At 39.8% G+C, this 23,924-nt stretch overlaps 2 protein-coding genes across 7 annotated transcripts in view; one reads left to right on the forward strand and one right to left on the reverse strand.

The window, feature by feature from the left end:
* The window catches only part of LOC132403308 (uncharacterized), a 57,819-nt gene extending 47,142 nt beyond the window's left edge, over positions 1–10,677 (forward strand). Inside the window, exons 8-9 of the mRNA XM_059986760.1 lie at positions 8,661–8,719; positions 10,411–10,677. Coding sequence (XP_059842743.1) covers positions 8,661–8,719; positions 10,411–10,677 — 326 coding nt within the window. The remainder of the gene's footprint in view (positions 1–8,660; positions 8,720–10,410) is intronic.
* Positions 1–23,924, reverse strand: part of LOC132402573 (uncharacterized) — a 155,551-nt gene that overhangs the window by 46,170 nt on the left and 85,457 nt on the right. For 2 of the 6 annotated variants that reach the window (XR_009514957.1, XR_009514955.1), the window contains exons 6-8: positions 19,526–19,569; positions 17,564–17,707; positions 14,725–16,204 (exon numbers count right to left, since the gene is read on the reverse strand). Coding sequence is in view for 2 of the 6 variants with exons in the window: in XM_059985458.1 (XP_059841441.1) it covers positions 17,591–17,707; positions 19,526–19,569 (161 nt within the window). In the remaining 4 variants the exon portion in view is untranslated. The other 4 variants (XR_009514956.1, XM_059985458.1, XM_059985457.1 and 1 more) reach the window with 4 other exon arrangements.

The raw sequence follows: 23,924 nt of genomic DNA on the forward strand, positions 1-23,924 counted from the left end.
TTTAATATAACTGTAGAAACCTTTCGGATTTACTTTCACCTTATTTGCCAAACCGACCTCGTATTTTCTTTTAGCTTTTCTAATCTCTTTCTTAAGATTCCTTTTACATTCTTTATATTCCTTGAGCAATTCCTTTACTCCATGCTGCCTATATCTATTGTAGACATCCCTCTTTTTCCGAACCAAATTTCTAATATCCCTTGAAAACCATGGTGCTTTCAAACCTTTAACCTTTCCTTTCACCCTAACAGGATCATGAAGATTACCACAGGCAGATGTGGAGGCCAGGTCATTGGGTGTATTTAAGGCAGAGATTGATAGGTTCTTAGTTGGACATGCATCAAAGGTTATGGGGAGAAGGCCGGGTACTGCGGATGAGGAGGAGAAGAAAGGGTCAACCATGAACGAGTGGTGGAGCAGACTAGATGGGCCAAATGGCCTAATTCTGCTCCTATGTCCATGGTCTTATGGCCTTAAAACACTGAGAACTACAGTGAAATCCTTTGTTTGTATGAATAATCACAGTGCGAGGATGTGCTGGGTCACTGTGCTTCCCAGTATATCATGTACACAACTCACCAAACCTCAGTTCTTGTAACTGTGGGAAGAAACCAGAACACCCGGAGGAAACCCAATCGGTCACGGACAGAATTGACAAACTCCTTACGGGCAGTGGCGAGAAGTAGCTGCAGGATTTTCCGGGAGATCATAAATCCCATGTTCCTGGATCAATGGACCAGCTCTCTGGATACCAGTCCAGTAACAACCACAATGTTACTGCAGCTGGAAGTAGTGCAGAAAAAGGCTGAATGAGGACAGAGATGAGGGTAATTACTGTGGAGGGAGACTCTGCAGGAGACTGTGGGAGTTTCAATTTTTATTGACTCCTCTATTCCATTTGTTCAACATGATATTTTTTCGGATCCGAATGGTAGATTTTTGTTAATTATGGGTTTACTTTGTAATAAAAAGGTTGCTTTGGTTAATGTTTATGCTCCAAATGTGGATTGTCCTGACTTTTTAAGTCCTTATTTACCTCTTTACCCAATGTGAATATAAGTTAATAATGGGTGGTGATTTTAATTGCTGTTTAAATCCTTTGATGGATAAATCTTTATCTATTCAGACTTTACCTAATAAGTCGGCCACTTGTATTAATTCTTCTTTGACTGACAATGGAGTTTTTGATGTTTGGAGATTTCAGCATCCTAATGCCAAAGAGTTTTCTTTTTTTCTCACATGTTTATCACTCTTATTCGAGAATTGATTATTTTTTTGTGGACTCTTGTTTTATTCCATTGGTAATTGGTTGTAACTATGATATTATCGCTATCTCTGATCATGCTCCATTATTACTTTCTATGAAATTTACGGATACAGCTTCTAATGCCAGACAATGGCGATTTGACTCTACCTTATTGCAAGACTCAGACTTTATAAAATTTATGAAGGAGCAGATCGATTTCTTCTTTTCAACTAATTCTACAGATGATATCTCCTGCGGAACACTTTGGGACACTTTTAAAGCGTATATACGTGGACAGATTATTTCTTATTCTGTTGGTTTGAGAAAACGTACTAAGATGGAAACTCTTTTATTGGTTGATAAAATTAAAGAGACTGATAAGAAATATTTGATTGCTCCTAGTAAGGAGCTTTACAAACAAAGGGTTGAAATTCAAATGGAACATAGTTTATTACTTACATCCTCGATTGAAAATCAATTAATGAAAACTAGATCTGATTTTTATATACATAGTGATAAATCTGGTAAACTGTTAGCTAGTCAATTGAAGAATGCTTTGGTTAAACGTCAAATCACTAAGATTTGTCAGCAGAATGGGAATTTGACAGTTAATCATGATGAGATAAATAAGGCATTTCAAGACTTCTATACCTCCCTGTATCAATCTGAATTTCCTCAAGATCATAATACCATGTCTGATTTTCTTGGGAAATTAAATTTTCCAAGATTATCATCTGATGATCTTTCAATATTGGATATTCCTATTACGGATGTAGAAATTAAAGGAGCTATTTCCTCAATGAATTCTGGGAAAGCACCGGGTCCAGATGGTTATACAGTTGAATTTTTAAAAATTTTTTCCGCTACTCTTTCCCCTTGGTTATGTAAGGTTTTTGAGGAAGCCATTAGATTGGGGAATTTGCCACAATCTTTTTAAAGAGCTTCCATTTCTCTAATAGTGAAGAAAGATAAAGACCCTTCTAACTGTGCTTCCTATAGACCAATATCTTTATTGAATGTAGACTCCAAGATTTTTTCCAAGTTACTGGCATCCAGATTGGAGAAGGTATTACCCAAAATTATTTCAGAAGATCAATGGAGACTTAATGCTACTTTACTTCAAGATCCAGAATTTATTACCTTCATAAAACAACAAATTGACTTATTTTTTTCAACAAACTATAATGAAGAGATTGATAAAGGAATACTTTGGGACTCTTTCAAGGCTTTTATTCGTGGACAAATTATTTCATATTCCGCTGGTAAAAGAAAACAAAGATATTCAGATATAGCTTTATTGGTGGATAAAATTAAAGAAATTGATAAGATTTATTCCGTTACTCCTACCAAAGAACTTTATAAGAAGAGAGTTGAGCTTCAAATGGAACATAGTTTATTATTATCTTCTTCAATTGAGAATCAATTAATTAAGACTAGGGCTCAATTTTATATTCATAGTGATCGAACTGGTAAATTGTTAGCTAATCAATTAAAAGCTATTTCGACTAAGCGACAAATTATTAAAATTCGTAAACAAGACGGTAATTTAACTACTGATTATAAAGAAATCAATAACACTTTTCAAGATTTTTATAAATCTTTATATCAATCAGAATTTGACGGTGACCGGTTTATGATGGATAATTTTTTTAATAATTTGAATATTCCTAAACTGATAGATGAAGATTGTAGCTTGTTTGATGCTCCTATTTCTATGGATGAAATAAGAGAGGCTATCTCATCAATGAATTCAGGGAAAGCTCCTGGTCCTGATGGTTTTATTGTAGAATTTTTTAAAACTTTTTCTTTATTGCTTTCTCCTTGGCTATGTGAAATCTTTAATGATGCGTTTGTTAAGAAGAGATTACCTCAATCGTTTTATGAAGCTACTATCTCTCTAATTCTTAAAAAAGATAAAGATCCTACCTTATGTGCATCTTATCGCCCTATATCATTATTAAATGTAGACTCTAAGATTCTTACAAAAATTTTAGCCATTAGATTAGAAAAGGTATTACCACAGATTATTTCAGAAGATCAAACTGGTTTTATTAGGAATCGATATTCCTTTTTTAATATTAGAAAATTGATTAACATAATTTATACTTCATCACCTACAACCCCAGAATGTGTTATCTCATTAGATGCTGAAAAAGCCTTTGATAGAGTTGAATGGACATATTTATTTAATGCATTGAGAAACTTTAATTTTAGTCCTAATTTTATATCATGGATTAAATTAATATATTATAAACCTGTTGCTTCTGTTCTTACAAATAATTATAGATCCTCTTTTTTTCAATTATCTCGTGGTACGAGACAAGGTTGTCCTTTAAGTCCTTTATTATTTAATATTGCATTAGAACCTTTAGCTATTGCTATTCGTGAGTCTCCTAATATTTTTGGTATTACCCGTAATGAGAAGTTATACAAATTATCGCTTTATGCTGATGATTTGTTGTTATATATTTCTAATCCTAGTAGGTCTATTCCTGCTATTTTATCCTTGTTGGCTCAATTTGGTAGTTTTTCTGGTTATAAGTTAAACTTAGATAAGAGTGAGTTATTCCCTTTAAACGCGCAAACTTTATTGAGTGATAGGATGCCATTTAAAGTTGTTACTGATAACTTTATCTATTTAGGTATAAAAATTACCAAGAAATATAAAGATTTATTTGGACTGAATTTTTTACCTATGCTTCATCAAATTCAGCAACTTACTACTAGATGGTCTCCCTTATTTTTATCATTAGTTGGTCGGATTAATGCTATTAAAATGATGATTTTACCGAAATTTTTATATTTATTCCAAGCTTTACCAATTTTTATTCCTAAATCTTTTTTTGATAATATTGATTCAAAGATTTCCTCATTTGTTTGGCAAAATAAAAATCCTAGGTTAAGCAAAAGGCAATTACAAAAGTCTAAAAAAGATGGTGGTCTAGCTTTACCTAACTTTAGATTTTATTATTGGGCGAATAATATTCGTAACCTAATGTACTGGAAACTAGATTTGGATTCACCTGTGTGCCCACAGTGGGTAAATTTGGAATGTAGTGAGGTTAAGGGATATTCTATATTTTCCGTTCTTGGTTCTTTTCTTCCTATTGATTTAGCCAAATTCAATAAACAGATATCTAACCCTGTTGTTAAACATACACTACGAATTTGGTTTCAATTTCGCAAATTCTTTAATCTGAAAAACTTTGCTTTGGACAGCCCTATTTTATGTAATTTTTTTTTTAAACCTTCATTGACAGATCAAGCTTTTAGTATATGGAAAAGGAAAGGTATAAAATGTTTTCGTGATCTTTTTTTTGAAGGTACTTTGATGTCCTTTGATCAACTATCCAACAAATTTGAATTACCTAAATCTAATTTTTTTAGATACTTACAAATTAGAAATTTCTTACATAAAATTCTTCCATCTTTTCCTAATTCAACTCCATCGGATTTTTCAGATTTGATTTTTACTTTTAATCCTTGTCAGAAGGGATTAGTAGCTTTTATTTATAACATGATTATGAAGATACAGCCAGAAATATCGGATAGAATTAGACAAGAATGGGAAAAAGAACTTCGATGTAATATATCAACAGATAAATGGGAAAAAATTTTACAAATGGTTAATTCCTCCTCTATTTGTGCTAAACATGCTTTAATACAATTTAAAATTGTACATAGAGCTTATATGTCTAAAGATAAACTTGCCCGATTTTATTCGCATATCAATCCTCAATGTGACAGATGTCACTTAGAAGTGGCTTCATTGACTCACATGTTTTGGACATGTCCCACTTTACATAACTATTGGAAGGACATTTTTGATGTCATTTCCTCAGTATGGAATATCGATTTACAACCCCATTTTATTACTGCAATTTTCGGTATACCAAATGAAGATGGCAATCAACTTTCCCCTTCAATCAGACGAATGATTGCCTTTGTAACATTAATTGCCAGAAGGTCTATATTACAAAACTGGAAAGAAGTAAATCCTCCTACTACATTTCAGTGGTTCTCCCAAACTATTTCTTATTTGAGTTTGGAAAAAATCAGAAGCACTATCTTTGATTCTTCAATTAAATTTGAAGAAACCTGGGGACCATTTATTCGACACTTTCATATGAATTAATTTGGCTTGTTTCAGATCCTTTTCTCTACTTATACTTGTTCAGGTATGGAGTTCTGGAGTTCTTTTCTTGACACCTTTATATATTTATAAAGTGTTATTATTGCCCATGTTAGTGTTAGTTTAGTATTTTTTTTCATTATATATTTTTTCTCATATATAATTTCAATTTTTTTTTTTCTCTTTTTTCGACGATTATTTTTGTTTTTCATATATATTTACATAGACTTGATTGATTTATGCACCTTTTGTTGATGGATGTTTTAATAGGATATTATTATCCTATTACTAATGTAATCTCAAGTTTATTGAATCTGTAATCTATTCATTATTTTGTGTTGTTTTTTTTTATATATGAAATTTAATAAAAAGATTGAAAAAGAAAGAAAAGAAAGAAGATCAAACTGGTTTTATTAAAAATCACTATTCTTTTTTTAACATTTGGAGATTATTGAATATTGTTTATACTCCCTCACATGACACTTCAGAATGCGTGATTTCATTAGATGCGGAGAAAGCATTTGATAGAGTTGAATGGCCTTACTTATTTAATGTGTTGGAGAAGTTTAATTTTAGTCCGATATTCATATCATGGATTAAATTGATTTATCACACTCCAGTAGCTTCAGTGTTTACCAATAATCAAAGATCTCCCTTTTTTCGCCTATTTCGGGGCACTAGACAAGGGTGTCCTCTTAGTCCATTACTAGTTAACATTGCCTTAGAACCTTTGGCAATTGCCATCAGACAATCACAGCATATTTTGGGTATTAATCGTGGGACAGACATTCATAAGTTATCTTTGTATGCAGATGATTTATTACTATTCATTTCTAACCCGGAGAAATCTATCCCAGCAGTTTTATCATTATTGGCTCAATTTACTGAGTTTTCTGGGTATAAGTTAAATCTTAATAAAAGTGAATTGTTTCCTTTGAATAGACAGGTCCCAATTTATGGAAATTTACCTAGTTAATGATTCTTTTATTTATTTAGGGATCAAAATCACAAAAAACCATAAAGATTTATTTAGATTTAATTTTTTACCCTTAATTGATCAGATTAAAGGTTTGTTTACTAAGTGGTCACCATTATCTTTATCCCTAATAGGTAGGATTAATGCTATTAAGATGGTTATTTTACCTAAGATTTTATATATTTTTCAAGCGATACCAATTTTTATTCCGAAATCTTTTTTTACTAATGTTGATTCAAAAATTTCTTCATATATATGGCAGAATAAAAATCCCAGGTTAGGTAAAATATATTTACAGAAGACAAAAAAGGAAGGCGGGTTAGCATTACCTAATTTCAGATTTTATTATTGGGCAGTTAATATTAGATACTTGTTATGCTGGTTGAAAGATTGGGGTGGATCTTTCGGCCCTCGTTGGGTGAGTTTAGAAATTAAATCTGTATCAGCTTATGCTCTGGGTTCTATTTTAGGGACTTCTCTCCCTTTTGCTCTTTCTAAATTGCTGAAACGAATTGACAACCCGATAGTTAAACATACTTTACGTATATGGTTTCAATTTCGGAGATTTTTTGGGTTGACTCAATTCGTTTTAAATAGTCCTATTGTATCTAATTGTTTTTTCCACCCTTCCATTATAGATCAAGCTTATTCGGCTTGGAAAACTAAGGGATTACTAAGATTTTCTGATTTATTTTTGGACAATTGTTTTATGTCTTTTGAGCAATTATCCAACAAATATAACTTGCCTAGATTTCATTTTTTTAGATATTTACAGATTAGACATTGTTTAAGTTCTGTACTCCCTATGTTTCCAAATTTTGTGCCTTCAGATATTTTGGAGAGTTTATTTGAATTAGACCCTTTTCAAAATGGGCTTATTTCAAAACTTTATAATATAATTATGAAGATACGTTCAGAGCCCCTTTGTAAGACCAAAAAGGATTGGGAAAGAGAGCTTAACCTTATTATTTCTAGTGAGAATTGGGATAGAATTCTTCAATTAGTTAATACATCATCGATATGTGCCAAACATTCATTAATACAATTTAAGGTCGTACATAGGGCCCATATGTCCAAGAATAAATTAGCTCATTTTTACTCTTATATTAGTCCTATCTGTGATAGATGTCAATCTGAAATTGTGTCTTTAACTCATATGTTTTGGTCTTGTTCATTTTTGGAAAAATATTGGAAAGATATTTTTGATATTATTTCTGCGGTTTTGAATATTGATTTACAACCTCATCCTATTACCGCAATTTTTGGTTTACCAATGTTAGACTCACTGCATTTATCTTCTTCTGCCTGTTGAATGATTGCATTTCTAACTCTGATGGCTAGAAGATCTATATTGTTGAATTGGAAGGAAATTAATCCTCCCACTGTATTTAATCAGTTCTCTCAAGCTATGTTATGTTTAAATTTAGAAAAAATTAGAAGTGGTGTTTTTGAGACTTCTATTAAATTTGAAAAGTTATGGAGACCATTTATTCAACATTTTCATATGATGTAATATGACTCTGCTCCAAGTTCATTTGATTTCCCAGCTTTTAGCTTATGTATGTTGAGAGAACCAGAAGTGACGGCGTTGATGAATATTTATTCTTGTGAGATATTATAAACAGCCCCCCTTTTTTTTTCTCTTTTTTTTCTTTTTTTTGCTTCTTTTTTCTTCTATATTAGTTATTAGTTATTAGATTAGTAGATTAGCTAATTTTGCATTATATATATTTTTAAATTGTTTTTTCTTTCTTTTTTCTATTTTTTTTATATCATATATTATGAAATATTTAGACTTACCATGTTCATACATATGTTGTATGGTTTATATCTTGGTAAACTCATTTATATTGTAACTATTGTTTATGTTTTTTTTCATATGTAATGGAATGTGTATGTTGGTAATTTCTTTATCAATATATCATTTGTATTGTGTCCATATTACTAATAATAATAAAAAGATTTAGAAAGAAAAGGGAGTGAGAGGAACCTATTGGGACAGTGTGAGACCAGATAACCACATTCTCCACCAGCTGGGGTTAATTTAACATTTAATAGACAAATTCAATATCATGCCATATTATACAGATTTATTAATACATGCCCACTGTCATTTGTTTCTTCTCCATGTATTGCATCGTACTGCTGCCGTGAAGTGAATCTCACTCTCGCAGTCGGCAGTGCAAAGCACTGTGCTAATGGCTATGCTTACGTGCTGCCCTCTGGGCTTGTCACGAGGCCTCCGTTGGTCAGGGTTGACCACAGATGTTGAGTCCTAACTGTCTACGTTGTTGCTGTTGTGCCAGGTCAGTACGATATGGAGAGTGAGCTGCTGCCCGTGCAGCTGTCTCCCCGTCTCCACACAGTACGTACACAACGTATAGAGTGACTTCGGATTCCCTTTAATCCTCCTTGTCAAAGACTTTTCATGGCCTCTCCTGGCTCTCCTAATCCTTTCTTGAATTCTCCTCCAGATTCCTCATAATTCTTAAGAGCCCTGTTCGATATTAGTTCCTTAAACTGACATATACTTCCTTTTTCTGACTAAATTCACCATCTCTCTCAACATCTAAGGGTATTTTATCTTGCCATCCTTGTTCTTCCTCCTTACCAGAACATCCCTGTCCTGTACGCTGTGCAGTTAGTCATTAAACACCCTCCACATTTCACATGTGGACTTGCCCAAAAACAGCTATTCCCAATGAACTCTCCCTAGCTCCTGAGGAATGCTCTTGTAATTTGCCCTTCTGCAGTTTAATACTCTCCCACAAGGTCCATGCTAGCACTTAAACCTGCTCACCCACCACCTGGCCAGACCCATTACCCAACACCAGGTCCTGTACAGACCCTCCTCTTGATGGACTATCTACACCCTCTTGCAGACAGCTAATAAATTCTTCCCCATGTAAAACCTCTTTGCAGAAAGGAGCTCCCAGTCCAAATTAGGGAATTTGAAGTCTCCCAAGGCAACAACCATGTTGTTTTTAGACATTTCTCTGATCCGTCTGCACACTTGTTCCTTCGTGTCTATTGGGGATGTGGGTGTGTAATATGATCCTAACACAGTGATTGGATTTTTCACATTTTTCACTCCTACACATACAGACTCAGTGGGTGAGCTCTCCATTCTGCCCCCTGGGAGTGTAGCTGTGATTTTGTTACTACTGAGCCAGTAGTACAGGCAGGTCCTGGGCATCTCTGAAGCAGGCAGTCTGACAAGGTAGTTACAATGAATGTTATTCAGAAAAAGAGGCTTAGTTTAAAAATACTGATAGAGATAGTCAGCTGCCATACGTTCCTCTGGCCTACAGGGAACTTCGAGACCCACCATACTCTCAGGATGTCTCCTCTCTGTTGCTCTCTGGCTCAGTAGCAACCCGCTCAGGAGCAAGATCCTCTGGTTGCCCCTTGTCCTTAACCCAGGGCCGCATGGTCAAAGTTCAGGGCGGTGGAGTTTTCTAGGGGACCGGAAGGAATCAACTGGTACGACTGTATACACAGGCTTACCAGTGTTCAACTGTGTATTTACACAGTGGGGAATGGAATGCCAGAGATCCTGAATCTTATGGCAGCCTGTGTGTTGCCAATTCCACACTAACACTAACTGTCGTGGGTGCGGCTCTACATCGGTGTGGGCTGCCCGGCGCACTGACAACGCAACTCTGCTGCCTTTTCCAGCCGTTGGGCCTCCGTCCAAAGAGCGGAAAATATGGAGAATACCCAGTGCTTTGATGTTCCATGGTGTTATAGGAAAAGACAATCTCAGACACGTACTCCACCCCTTTCTTCTTCTTCTGAGGGGACAGGGTGTGAATGATGTCGTAAAGAATCTGGTTAAACTGTTCACATTGCCTATTGCCCTTTGGGTGATATGGAGTGTTAATGATGTTGTGAAGTGTCTCCTTAAATCGTTCATATTACCCATTGCCCTGCGGGTGATATGGAGTTGTTCTCTCCAGACAGGAGAGTTTACACAGGGTCTGTTCCAGCTCACTTTTGAAACACCTCCCTTGGTCCGAGTGTATCTGAGCTGGCTCCCCATGTGGCTGTGTCCAGGGCCTCACCAAGCAGGCGGCTACAGTGGCAGCCCGCTGGTCATGTGTTGGCACAGTGACAGGAAACTTGGAGAATGCATCTGTCAAAACCAGCACATTCTCCTGCCCTTCAAGCACTGTGAAGTCCATTGCCACCACGTCCAATGGCCTGGATGCCAATGAACTGCCCATTGCTGTTACTACTTTGGGTTGCAGGGCTTTAGACACAGTGCATCTCTCACAGGACCAGCAGAACTCCTCACCATCACGATTCGTGTCCGACCAGTAACATCTCCCACTAACCCACCACAATGTCCTCTTCACCTCCTGGTGTACATGGTACCCGTGCCTTTGGGTCCTCACTTGTTCCCGTAGGGAGGCTGAAACCATGAGTTGCCTCTGGCTGCACTCTCCTTTGGCCTCTCGTTGACGATACAAAACCCGTTCAGAGTGTATCACCCGATGCCACGGCTTCAGCAGGTCCAGCGTTCACGGCCCCTCCACCAGCCGCTCCTGCTGGCCCAGTGTATCCAGAGATACCGGCCATGTGACCAATGCACTGCCACCTGGCTGGTCGGAGGACACACCACACGCCAATCAACACTTGGTGCACTGCCACCTGGCTGGTCGGAGGACACACCACACGCCAATCAACACTTGGTGCACTGCCACCTGGCTGGTCGGAGAACACACCACATGCCAATCAACACTTGGTGCACTGCCACCTGGCTGGTCGGAGGACACACCACATGCCAATCAACACTTGGTGCACTGCCACCTGGCTGGTCAGAGGTCACACCACATGCCAATCAACACTTGGTGCACTGCCACCTGGCTGGTCGGAGGACACACCACATGCCAATCAACACTTGGTGCACTGCCACCTGGCTGGTCAGAGGACACACCACATGCCAATCAACACTTGGTGCACTGCCACCTGGCTGGTTGGAGGACACACCACACGCCAATCAACACTTGGTGCACTGCCACCTGGCTGGTCAGAGGACACACCACATGCCAATCAACCCTTGGTGCACTGCCACCTGGCTGGTCGGAGGACACACCACATGCCAATCAACACTTGGTGCACTGCCACCTGGCTGGTCGGAGGACACACCACATGCCAATCAACATTTGGTGCACTGCCACCTGGCTGGTCGGAGGACACACCACATGCCAATCAACACTTGGTGCACTGCCACCTGGCTGGTTGGAGGACACACCACACGCCAATCAACACTTGGTGCATTGCCACCTGGCTGGTCGGAGGACACACCACATGTCAATCAACACTTGGTCCCTCCCAAGTAATCAATGCACACCTAAATTATTGGTCACCTTAATTGGATTATCTCGCCCAACCCCATGCTATAAAAGGTGAGACTTGTCCCTGGATCGGCCTCTCATACAGACCATCTCATTGGAGGTAAGTTCATTGACTTATGTTTGGGAAGGTCTATCGTTTGTCCTGGTTAGGGAGCTGCGGCTATCCAAGGTCAAGGGGGATAGCTGTTGTAGTGCTTTTCCCTTGTTCTTTGTATGTGTAACGGTACCCTGTACCCATACTCCCTCCTGTGTATTGTAGTTGCTTGTGTTGACCCGACTTCCCCTTTAATAATAAATTCCTTATTATTAAAACTGTGTGTCCAGGCCTCTACTGTTGAGACTCAAAGAACCAGTTATTTCCATCACAACACCCAGTAAGAAAGGAAGGCTGACATAAAGGATCAGCCCGTTGAAGGTTGACCAGGGAATCTCTACTGTAGGTATGGAAGCTACTGGTGACCTCAAAGTCTAAACCTGGGGTCATCATTTGCTCTTCATTGACTGCTATTCATTAGGTCAGGCAAAGTGAGGAGGGGATGGATAGGAGCTATGCTATGTAGTCACACTGTGGGTGGGGAGACAGAGAAGTGGGTAACAGTCAGAAGAGGGAAGGAAAGGAGTCAGAGGCTAGAGAGCACCACTGTGGTTGTATCCCTTGACAGTAAGTACTCCTGTTTGAGTACTATTTGGGGAGATGGCCTACCCAGGGGAAGCAACAGTGGTAGTGCCTCTGCCACAGAGTCTGGCCCTGTGGCTCAGAAGGGTAGGGGAAGGAAGAGGGTGGCAGCAGTGATAGGGGACTCTATAGTTAGGGGGTCAGACATGCAATTCTGTGAATGCAGAAAAGAAACACAGATGGTAGTTTGACTCCCAGGTGCCGGGGTCTAGGATGTTTCTGATCGTGTACATGATTTCATGAAGTGGGAGGGAGAACAGCCAGAGGTTGTGGTACATATTGGTCCCAACAACATAGGCAGGAATAGGGAGGGGTCCTGAAAGCAGACTACAGGGTGTTAGGAAGGCAGTTGAGAAGCAGGACCACAAAGGTAGTAATCTCAGGATTACTGCCTGTGTCACGTGACAGTGAGTATAGGAATAGAGTGTGGATAAGGGATTGGAGCAGGGTGCAGGGATTCAGATTTCTGGATCATTGGGACCTCTTTTAGGGCAGGTGTGACCTGTACAAAAAGGACCAATATCCTGGCGGAGAGGTTTGCAAAGGCTACTAGGGAGAGTTTAAACTAGAATTGTTGGGGAGTGGGAACCAAACTGAAGAGACGGATGAAGAAATGGATGGCTCACAAATATTGAAAGCTGGGAGACAGTGCGAGAGGGAGGATAGGCAGGTGATCGAGAAGGGACATGCTCAGACCGATGGTTTGAAATGTGTTTATTTTAATGCAAGGAGTATTATTAACAAAGTGGATGAGGTTAGAGTGCAGATCAGTACTTGGAGCTTTGATGTTGTGGCCATTTCAGAGACTTGGATGGCTCAGGAGCAGAAATGGTTACTTCGAATGCCAGGCTTTAGATATTTCAGAGGAGGGAGGGAGGGAGGCAAAGGAGGTGGGTGTGTGACACTGTTGATCAGAGATAGTGTCACAGCAGCAGAAAAGGAGGAAGACATGGGGGGATTGTCTTCTGAGTCTCTGTGGGTGGAAATTAAGACCAGGAAGGGGTCAAGAGCTCTACTGGGTGTTTCTTATAGACCACCCAATAGTAACCGGGACATCGAGGAGCAGATAGTGAGACAGATTCTGGAAAGGTGTCATAATAACAAGGTTGTCATAGTAGGAGATTTTATTTTCCCAAATATTGATTGGCATGTCCCTAGAGAAAGGGGTTTAGATGTGGTGGAGTTTGTTAGGTGTGTTCAGGAAGGTTTCCTGACAAAATATGTAGATAAGCCTAGAAGAATTCAGACTGCACTTGATCTGGTACTGGGAACTGAAGCTGGTCAGGTATCAGATCGATCAGTGGGAAAGTGGTTTTGTACAGGATCTATCCTCTGGTGGGGTCGCTAAGACCAGAGGACATGCCTCAGAATAGAGTGGCGTCCTTTTAGAACAGAGGTGAGGAGGAATTTCTCCAGCCAGAGAGAGGTGATTCAGTGGAATTCTTTTCCACAGGCAGCTTTGGAGGCCAAGAAATTGTGTATATTTAAGGGAGAGGACGATAGATTCTTGATTAGTCAGGGCATGAAGGGATACCGGGTGAAGGCAGGAATTTGAGGATGAGGGAACCCATGGCTCAGCCAATATCCACTGCTGAACTTTGAGTAGGTTGTTACTTGCGCAATCAATGCACTCATTCCCCTCAACACCTCCCTGTGCAGTTACCCATAAGAAACAAACAGATAACCCAATACTTTGTACATGAAATAACGTTTGATGAGTTTCCGATAGTAAATCTGACCTACTGTTGGAATGACCTGTTTTAATTCTTATCAAAACTGAAAAGGATTCTGAACAAATTACAGCTTTACATGCACCAATTTCTCAAGCTACTGTAAGCACAAAATGATGGCAGCCAATCCTGTTGTATATATTCTGATAAATGGTTAGAAGGTCATTCCTTTATCGTTACCTATAATCCAGGCACAAAAACAGCCAAAGCAACATTCCCAGTTAAATTATCTTTTAGTCCATCTGTAAAAATGGTTAACATATCATTATAAGTATCCTTAATATATTGATGAACCAACAGTCTTTCAGGCAAAAACGGAATCCTTCGACTTTATTAAATTGTGTACGTCACGGTGCCGATCATTAATTCTTTATTTTCTCCTCATTTCCTTTGATTGTGCCATGATTCTGACCATTAATTTCTCATTTGCTCCTAATTCCCTATTGATGACGGCACAACTCGTTTCCATCAAGAATTCCAGCATAAGTACCTCGGCATTACAATCACTAGTTGCCAGATCATTGGTTTTCCCTGTGTGGAAATTAACGTTTTCTGGCCACTTAGGATCATGTGTTCTAAGTTTTGCTCCAGTTTCGAGGTTTACCTGTGAAAATCCGCCTCTCCGTGTCAAGCTCTCTCCTGTTTTCTGTTCAACATTCACACCCGCGTAAGCATCCTAACTCGAGTTCTTTGTCTGCATCCTGTGTTTGGGTTCGCTCCATTCCATAGCAACAGCGAAACCTAAAATCAACTAAAGTCATTGTGGAAAAAGCCTTATTGTGAAGCTGCAGGAGGACATAATGTGTAATCCCCTCTTTGCTGTCAGTGGATGGCACCAGGGTGAAGCCGCTGATTGGTCACGTCTGCAATGGGCGGATTTGGGTGGCATTTGGGTGTGGGGAGTGGGGTTTCATTTTAAATACCGTCCCGAAGCTTCACACTGATAGTACTGGGTGACTTAAAGGGGGGCAAAATCAATAAGTAGACACAGGTCTGTCAGGGGGCAGGTATGGTAGTCACAGTGTTTCATTGGTCAGAATGGTGCCCTGGGCCCAGTCAGTGATGGTAGGTGAGAGCAAGTGTTCGGCTAGAAGGGCCGAGGCGAGGTTCAACCCAGATAAGTGTGAGGTGGTTCATTCTGGTTGGTCAAAAATGATGGCAGAATATAGTATTAATGGTAAGAATTTTGGCAGTGTGGATGATCAGAGGGATCTTGGAGTCCGAGTCCATAGGAAACTCAACTCTGCTACACAGGTTAACTCTGTGGTTAAGAAGGCATACTGTACATTAGCCTTCATCAATCATGGGATTGAGTTTAAGAGCCGAGAGGGATTTTGCAACTATATAGGATCCCGGTCAGACCCCACTTGGAGTATTGTGCTCAATTTTGGTTGTCTCTCTACAGGAAGGATGTGGAAACCATAGAGAGGGTTCAAAGGAGATTTACAAGGATGTTGCCTGGATTGGAGAGCATGCCTTATGAGAACAGGTTGAGCGAAATTGGCCTTTATTCCTTGGAGCAACGGAGGGTGAGAGGTGGCCTGATAGATGAGTATGAGGTAATGAGAGGCATTGATCATGTGGAGGCTTTTCCCCAGGGCTGAAATGGTTAGCACGAGAGGGCATTATTTTAAGGTGCTTGAAGTAGGTATAGAGGAGACGTCAGGGTTAAGTTTTTTATGCAGAGAGTGGTGCGTGCATGGAATGGGCTGCTGGTGGCGGAAATGATAGAGTCTTTTAAGAGACTCCTGGATGGATACATGGAGCTTAGAAAAATAGAGGGCTAGGGGTAAAGCTTATGTCGTTCTAAGGTAGGGACATATTTGGCACAGCTTTGGGGAACAAAGAGCCTGAATTATGCTGTAGAGTTTCTATGATTATGTTTGATGGCTATCTGGAGAAGATGGATTTCAGGGTTGTATATGGATACATGCTTTGATAATAAGTGAATATCTGAACCTTTGTATTTTCCATTGCTGACCATTCCTTCAGGTAAGAGCTGGCTGTGAAACCTTGTATCGGTATGATCCCTTTACGTTTACTCCTGTATTCAACCCCGGGAGATCTCTGAACCATCAGGATGACTGCAGAAACACAAGAGGTCTAGTCACCACCACCTTTTCACAGACAATTGAACACTGATGAACACAGCACAGGGACAAGCCATGCTGTTCACCGTGATACCAAATTGAACAACTCTCATTCTGCTGAACTGCTTCTCAACCCTTTCCAAACCTCCACCTCCCTCCCATAACGTGGTCACCAGAAATCCAACTGGCCATCAGCAGGGGAATGGAGGGTCACTGAGCCTGGGCAGAATAACAGTCCATCATGGACTGGATGGGCCAAAGGGCCAGAGTACTCTGTGACTCCCTGGGGTCCTGCTATTGACTGTAAATAGCAGAGCTGCACAACTGAGCATTCCAGTATCAAAATCCTATTGTTTAATTCATAAATACACACAGAATTTTATTTCATTAAGGTAAGACACTTTGACAGTAATATGCATATTTGCAAGCAATTTGTACACAGCTTTTCTTGCTAAAATTAATACGCTGCATTTTTATGGAATATAAATTGGGGGTGTAAACTCGTTATCTAAGAGCAGAATACATGCCTCATATGACAGCACTAACTGAGCTGATGAAGTCTCACCCACTTTCTTGTAGCATTGACAAGGTTTCACATTAAAGGAAATTGCAATATGTTCTGTCTTCTGTGAATGCAACTTCCCAACTGCCCTTACCCCCAAAATATGGGGTTTGTCTGTAATTAATTAACAAAATGTTCTGCAAAATTTGAAAATGATATCCATTTTCCTAGGTTCGTATATGTCGTATATTTCAAATAGCCTTTGATAACCAAGTCCAGCTTCTCATCTTCTCTTGCAGCTTAGATACTGAGCTCGGTGAAACCATTTCTACTGATAGGAGAAGGGGAAATGGCAATTTACTGCCTCCTTAAAACCAGTCGCTTCAGGAAAATGTCAGCAGTACAGTGTGAAGGAAGACTCTGATCTCAAATTTCTGCTGGCTCATGGAGAGGGCATCGGGTGTAACCCTGATGAAAATCCAGATCTGGGGTCCCTAAAGCCACTACATTGAGCTCAACATGGGCAAGTAAAATGAGGTTAGATGGAAATTTTGGTCAACCTGGACCAGATAGGCCAAATAATCTCTTTCCTTGCTGTTTGACTGTGAATTTGTGAAGGTGTTTAATCTCCTGCAGTTTCAGGGGAAAGCCCCTGGGGATGGGAAAAAATGGGTGGGGAGAGATGGACAGACCAGGAAGTTGTAGACCCTGTGGAATGCAGAAAGGGGTGTGGAGGGGGGGACATGGTGATTGTAGGATCATGTTGTAGTTGGTGGAAGTAGAGAGGTGTGACGTTCTGGAGTCCCGTGTGCTGATTTTTACCAGCAAGAAGCACACACTTATTTAATGACCTGCTGCTGCTGATGAATTATTTTTAGTCACTGGGTGCGTTTGATGACGGCATATTCGGTTGCTTCCTCGGTGACTTGTATTTTTGGAGCTGTCTTCTGCTGTTGGAACTGAATATCAGCATAAAACATCTCTGATTGCTCGGACTGGAACAGAAGAACACAGACGTTTACAGTACTGAAACAAAAACCCCCTGGTTTATATCTGACCCATCCCCACAGGGCATTGCTACATTTGGCTACTAAAGACACGGTCTTTGTTGTAACCTCAGGGATCTTAGACACCAGAGATACTGACGATGCAATTAGTTTGAAGCAACACACAGAAAATGCAGACAAAGTTGAGGATCCCCACCACCATCCCATAATCACTATATCCCACTATCATCAGGAAGGAGGATCTTTTATTCATGTATTGTTGATAACATTTGGTTTATGTGCTGTGTGATATATGTATTGTGGGTGACAGTGGTCCAGAAGAACAGTGTTTCGTCTGTTTGTATCCATGTACAGTCAGATGACCATAAACTTGAACTTGAACTGAGTTCTGTTGAACGTTGTGGGCTGGTCAGGTTGGTGCCAAATATGTTGTGATATCTGCAGGCTGCCCCAGCACATCCTTGGGTGTGTTGGTTGTTAATGTATGATTTGATATACATTGATAAATAAATCTGAATGACATTTGCTAAATGTTTCCCTGCAAGGTTATGCCTCAGAATCGTTTGGCTCAGAACAGTTTACATGTGGAGTTTTTACAAAATTGAAATACAGTACAGAATAGGCCCCTCGACCGTGACACTCAGCAACCCACCTATTTAACTCCAGCCTATCACAGGACAGGGGGAAATCAGAGTAGCCCGAGGAAACCCACACGGTCACAGGCAGAACACTCAGACTCCTGAAGTGGTGGGAATTGAACCCGTGTTTCTTGTACTGTAAGATGTTTTGTTAACCACAGAAAGAGATGGACTCTTGATAAGCAAAGGGAAGAAAAGTTACTGGAGGAGATGGGATCATGGAGTTGCAGTTACAATTGAACCACCGTGACTTTAATAAACAACAGGGCAGGTCTGAGGGTAAATTGTTAAATTGGTTTATCATTGCCACATGTACTGAAGTAGAGTGAAGTACATACACACTGTTCACACAGATCAAATCATTACCATAGTGCACTGAGGTAGGACAAAATTAACCAATAACTGAGGGCAGAATAAAGTGTGACGGTCACAGAGAGAGTGCAGTGCAGACAGACAATAGGGTAGAAGGTCATAACGAGGTAGATTGTGAGTCAAGGGTCTTATCCTACAGGGGATCCTTTCAAGATTCAAAATTGTTCAACATCATATGATAAAGTAGTGGTTGGGAGTATGGAGTGGTGGGTTAGTGGGTGGACTTGATCAGTCTTTCTGCTTGGGGAAAGTAACTATTTTTGAGTCTGGTGGTCCTGGTGTGGATGCTACAGGAACAAACAGTCCATAAACTGTCCATAAAGGGTGGGCGGGATCTTTCATGATGTAACTGGCCCTGTTCCAGCACCATTCTGTATCTATGTCCTTGATGGAGGGCAGCTGGTGCTGGTGATGTGTTGGACAGTTTGGACTGTCTGTTGTAGATCTTTCCTGTCCACAGCAGTGCAGTTTCTGTACCGTGCGGTGATGCAGTTTGTTAGGATGCCCCCTACTGTACATCTGTAGAATGACATGAATATGGATGTGCAAAGTCCAGCTCTCTTCAGCCTCCTCAGAAAGTAGAGGTGAAATAGGCGAGTAGAGGAGAGTAGAAATAGTCTTATAACAGCGGGGCAGAAGGACCTGTTCCTACTGCTAATTCATATTAGTGTCTAAATAAAAGGTTAAAGAGGAAGTAATGGTGTTTATTTAACAGACTTTCACTACTTGATTTATTAAGAAGTAAAAGTGTTCTTGGAAAACGTTCGTCAATGTTATATTGAAGAAGTTTACATACCGCAGTAACATTTGTGGCTGCCTGTGTATCTACCTCAGTTTCAGCTGAAATAAAATGAGAATTTGTATGAGAGTTACGACACACGAGTGATAATTGAACTGAAATCACATTGTGATGAAAAATCTTCTATTCACCCTTATCAAGAGCATTCACTGTGATTCAACGTTGTGAAACAATAAAGCACAAAAACTTCCAAGAAGGGGTGAATACTTTTTATAGACTCTGTAATAGAGCAAAAATTAGTGGGAAGTTGGAGGATTGGGAAGCTTTTAAATACCAGCAGAGGCAACTAAAACGATCAGTAAGAAGGTAAAGATGGAATATGAAAGTAAGCTAGCCAATAATATTAAAGAGGATACTAAAAGTTTGTTTAGACACATAAAGTGTAAAAATAAAGATGTTTAAGTGGATGTCTGATGCTGGAAAATGATGCTACAGAGGTGGTAATGGGGGACAAGGAAATGACGGATGAACTGAATTAGTATGTAACGCCCTTGGAAGGGGTTCACTGGGAATGTAAAGTTTGTTCTGCAGCAGCAGTGTTTGGGTTGTGTCGAGAGATAACGGGGGCCTTGGAATGTGTGCCGTTCAATGAAGTGAGCTTTTCTCTCATTGTGTGCCTACGAGCAAGTGATTCAAGGTCTTTTGTTTGGCAGAAGATGAAGAGGGAAGATGCCTGAAAGGGGTGGATGGAGTGGGGCAGGGATTTGCTGAAATGCGGGGGATATCGATGAAGGGCCACCGGAAGGAAAGCTGTGAGCTTCAATGTGTGCATTAGGCAGTTTCACTAAAATGGGCCCTTTTTTGTTTATCTTTACTAACTCTCTGGTCAGATGAAGAATTATAAAGCTAAATTGTTTAATTACATATAGTGTACTGTTCTTATTTCTTGGTACTGATTAGTAACAGGATAACACATCACACACCATCCACACAAACGAGAGGTTTTACACCTCAGACTTCACACGTTTGGCAGGGCCAGAGACTCTCTTCCCTAGATTCCTGTTATCTCCAGTCATAACCCAAACACTGCTGCTACAGAACAACCATTACATTAGCAGTGAAACCTTTCCCAGTGCATTACAAGTATTTTGCATCAGCCTTCACTGTGGAAGGCACCAGCAGTATGGTGGATGTTCCAGGTGTCAGGAGACATGAAGTGTCAGAAGTTAGCAGAACTAGAAGGAATGTTCTTGGGAAATTGAACAGTCTGAAAGTAGATAAGTCACCGGGACCTGATAGTCTATACCCTGACGTTCTGAAAAATGTGGCTGAAAAGACCATGGAGGCATCAGTGATGTTCTTTCAAGAATCATTTAATTCTGGAATTAAATTAAATTTTCCAGAAGACTGGAAAATTGAGAATGTCACTCCAATCTTCACGAAGAGGGAAATGTAGAAGAAAGGGAGCTATAGTCCAGTTAGTCTGACATCAGTGGTTGTAAAGATGTTGGATTGTTGAAGATGTGGTTTTGGGGTACTTGGAGGCAGATGATAAAAATAGGCCATAGTCAACAGGAGAAGTGAAGTTTATTGTCATTTCGACCATAAACTGCTGGTACAGTACACAATAAAAATGAAACAACTTTCCTCCAGGACCATGGTGCTACATGAAACAGTACAAAAACTACACTAGACTATATGAGACAGCACAAAGCTACACTAGACTACATTAAATAACATTAAAAACTGCACTAGACTACAGACATGCTTGGGACTACATAAAGTGCACAAAACAGTGCAGGGCAGTACAATAATTAATAAACAAGACAATAGGCACAGTAGAGGACAAATTACAATATACTAAATGACGTAGATGTCAGTCTAGACTCTGGGTATTGAGGAGTCTGATGAGTTAGAAACTGTTGCATAGTCTGGTCATGAAAGCCTGAATACTTCAGTACCTTTTGCCAGATGGCAGGAGGGAAAAGAATTTGTGTGAGGGTTACGTGGGGTCCTTCACAAGACTGTTAGCTTTGCGGGTGCAGCGTGTGGTATAAATGCCTGAAATAGCGGGAAGAGAGACACATATGGTTTCCTCAAAGGAAAATCTTACCTGACAAATCTGTTGAAATTCTTTGAAGAAATAGCAAGTAGGATAGAAAAATCTGTGGTAGATGCTGTGTACTTTGATTTTCAGAAGGCCTTTGACAAAGTGCCACAAATGAGGATACTTAACAAGCTGTGAGCCCATGGAATTACAGAAAATATTCTTGCATGGATAAAACAATGGCTGATTGGCAGAGGCAAAGAGTGGGAATAAAGGGAGCCTTTTCTGCTTGGCTGCTGATAACCCGTGGTTTTCCACAGGGGTCTGTGTTGGGACCGATTCTTTTTATGTTACATATCAATGATATGGATGATGGAATTTATGGCTTCCTTGCAACATTAGCAGTTGAAACAATGATAGGTGGAAAGGTAGGTTGTTTTGAGGAAGTAGAGAGAATACAGTAGGACTTTGACAGATTGGGAAAATGGGCAAAGAAATGGCAGGTGGAATAAAGTGTTGGGAGTGTATGGTCACGCACTTTGGTAGAAGGAATTAAAGAGTTGAGTAGTTTCTAAATGGAGAGAAAATACAAAAATCTGAGGTGTAAAAGGACTTGTGAGTCCTTGTGCAGGATTCCCTAAAGGTTAATTTGTCTGTGGTGAGGAAGGCAAATGTGATGTTAGCATTCATTTCAAAAAGAGTAGAATATAAAAGTAAGGATGCAGAGTTGAAACTTTATAAAACACTTGAGAGTATTGTGAACAGGTTTGGGCCCGTCGTCTTAGAAAGAATGTTCTGAAACTGGAAAGGGTTTGTGTTGCCTTTATGGCAGTTATTTAGTTTATAATATTTTCGCTTAGTAATTCATTTGTTAGCATTCTAGTTAAAGTTAGGATTGTTTAAAGTTGTCTGTGAGATATCGTGGCATGTGATGACATCACATCCGGTTTTGCTGCGTCCTGTGGGAAAATACTGGTTTGGAGAAACGGGAAGGGGGGGGGGGTGGTGAGACATGTACGAGCGCAGCAAACAGCAACATTTTCTCTCTACACACCAGGAACATTGTGAAGGCAATGCTTTGAGTTATGAGATAATCGATACGTTGAATTAAAATGTTAACGCCGATCCTGTTAAAAGTAACGATGGTCGATAATGTTTATGCTTTCGTTAGTTAAAGAATTGCGGATAGTTTGCGTTGAAGTGTATTTAAAGCAGTCAATGGCGTAGGTAGATTCTGACTGTATGCTGCACTTTAATGTAACGTAGTAGTTGTAGTTTTACTTTTGCAGGTATTTACGATGTAAATGTAATATCAAGAAGGAAACAAATGCTGTACAAATCTTGTATTGTTTTATCAACAGTTTTCACCAAACATCATTGTGGAAGAGTGAACAGTAAACAATTAATCTTACTGTGATCCTGTTGTCATTGACAAAGGTTTATCTTGGTGTTTAGTTTCGCGTTATCTTACACACCAAGCGAGAACACTACAGGGTTCAAAGGTGAATGACAAAAATGATTCCAGGATTAAACAGCTTGCTATATGAAGACTGTTTGATGGTTTTAGGCCTGTATTCACTGGAATTCAGAAGAGTAATTTAATTGAAACCAATAGAATTGTGTAAGGCCTTGATAGAGTGGATGTAGAGAGGATATTTCCTATGGTTGGAATGTCTAAGACAAGAGGACACAGCCTCAGGATAACAGAGATGAGGAGGAATTTCTTCAGCTCGAGAGTTTTGAGTCTGTGGAATTCATTGCCACAGGCAGCTGTAGAGGCCAAATCTTTATGTATGTTTGAGGCAGAGGAGGATAAATTCTTGATTGGTCAGGGTGTCAAGGGACACATGGAGAAGGTAGGAGATTGAGGTTGAGAGGAAAAATTAATCAGCTGTGATGAAATGGTGGAGCAAACTAAATGGACCAAATAGCCTAATTCTTTTTCTACATCTTAGTCTTTTGTTCTTATGGACTCTTTTCTTGTTTGGCTTGTGTGCAGCATCTTCTAGGCTAATGCTTCAGTGCAAAGCTGCTTTCAGTTGGCTTCTCCATAAGCTTTTCAATTGGGAGTAAAGGATTAATCAAAGAACTAACTGTATGTCCTTTAGTTTGCCATGATCACAGGTGTGACTTCAACCAAGGTCAAATGGATGAGAATTTGAAAATCTTTACTCATGCAACCTTTTAGAATGGAGATGAGGAGATATTTCTTTAGCCGGAGAGTGGTGAACCTGTGGAATTTGTTGCTACTCATGGCTGTGGATACCAAGTTTTATGTATATTTATGGCAGAGATTGATAAGTTCTTGATTATTCAGTAGATGCCAAAGAGTGCTGAATGGGTGCAATTATTTGCCACATGTGACGATGGAGGCCACGTCAGGAGATTAGGTGCTAAGAGGAAAATTAG

This window comes from Hypanus sabinus, chromosome 12, assembly GCF_030144855.1.
Source record: "Hypanus sabinus isolate sHypSab1 chromosome 12, sHypSab1.hap1, whole genome shotgun sequence".
Taxonomy (NCBI): domain Eukaryota; kingdom Metazoa; phylum Chordata; class Chondrichthyes; order Myliobatiformes; family Dasyatidae; genus Hypanus; species Hypanus sabinus.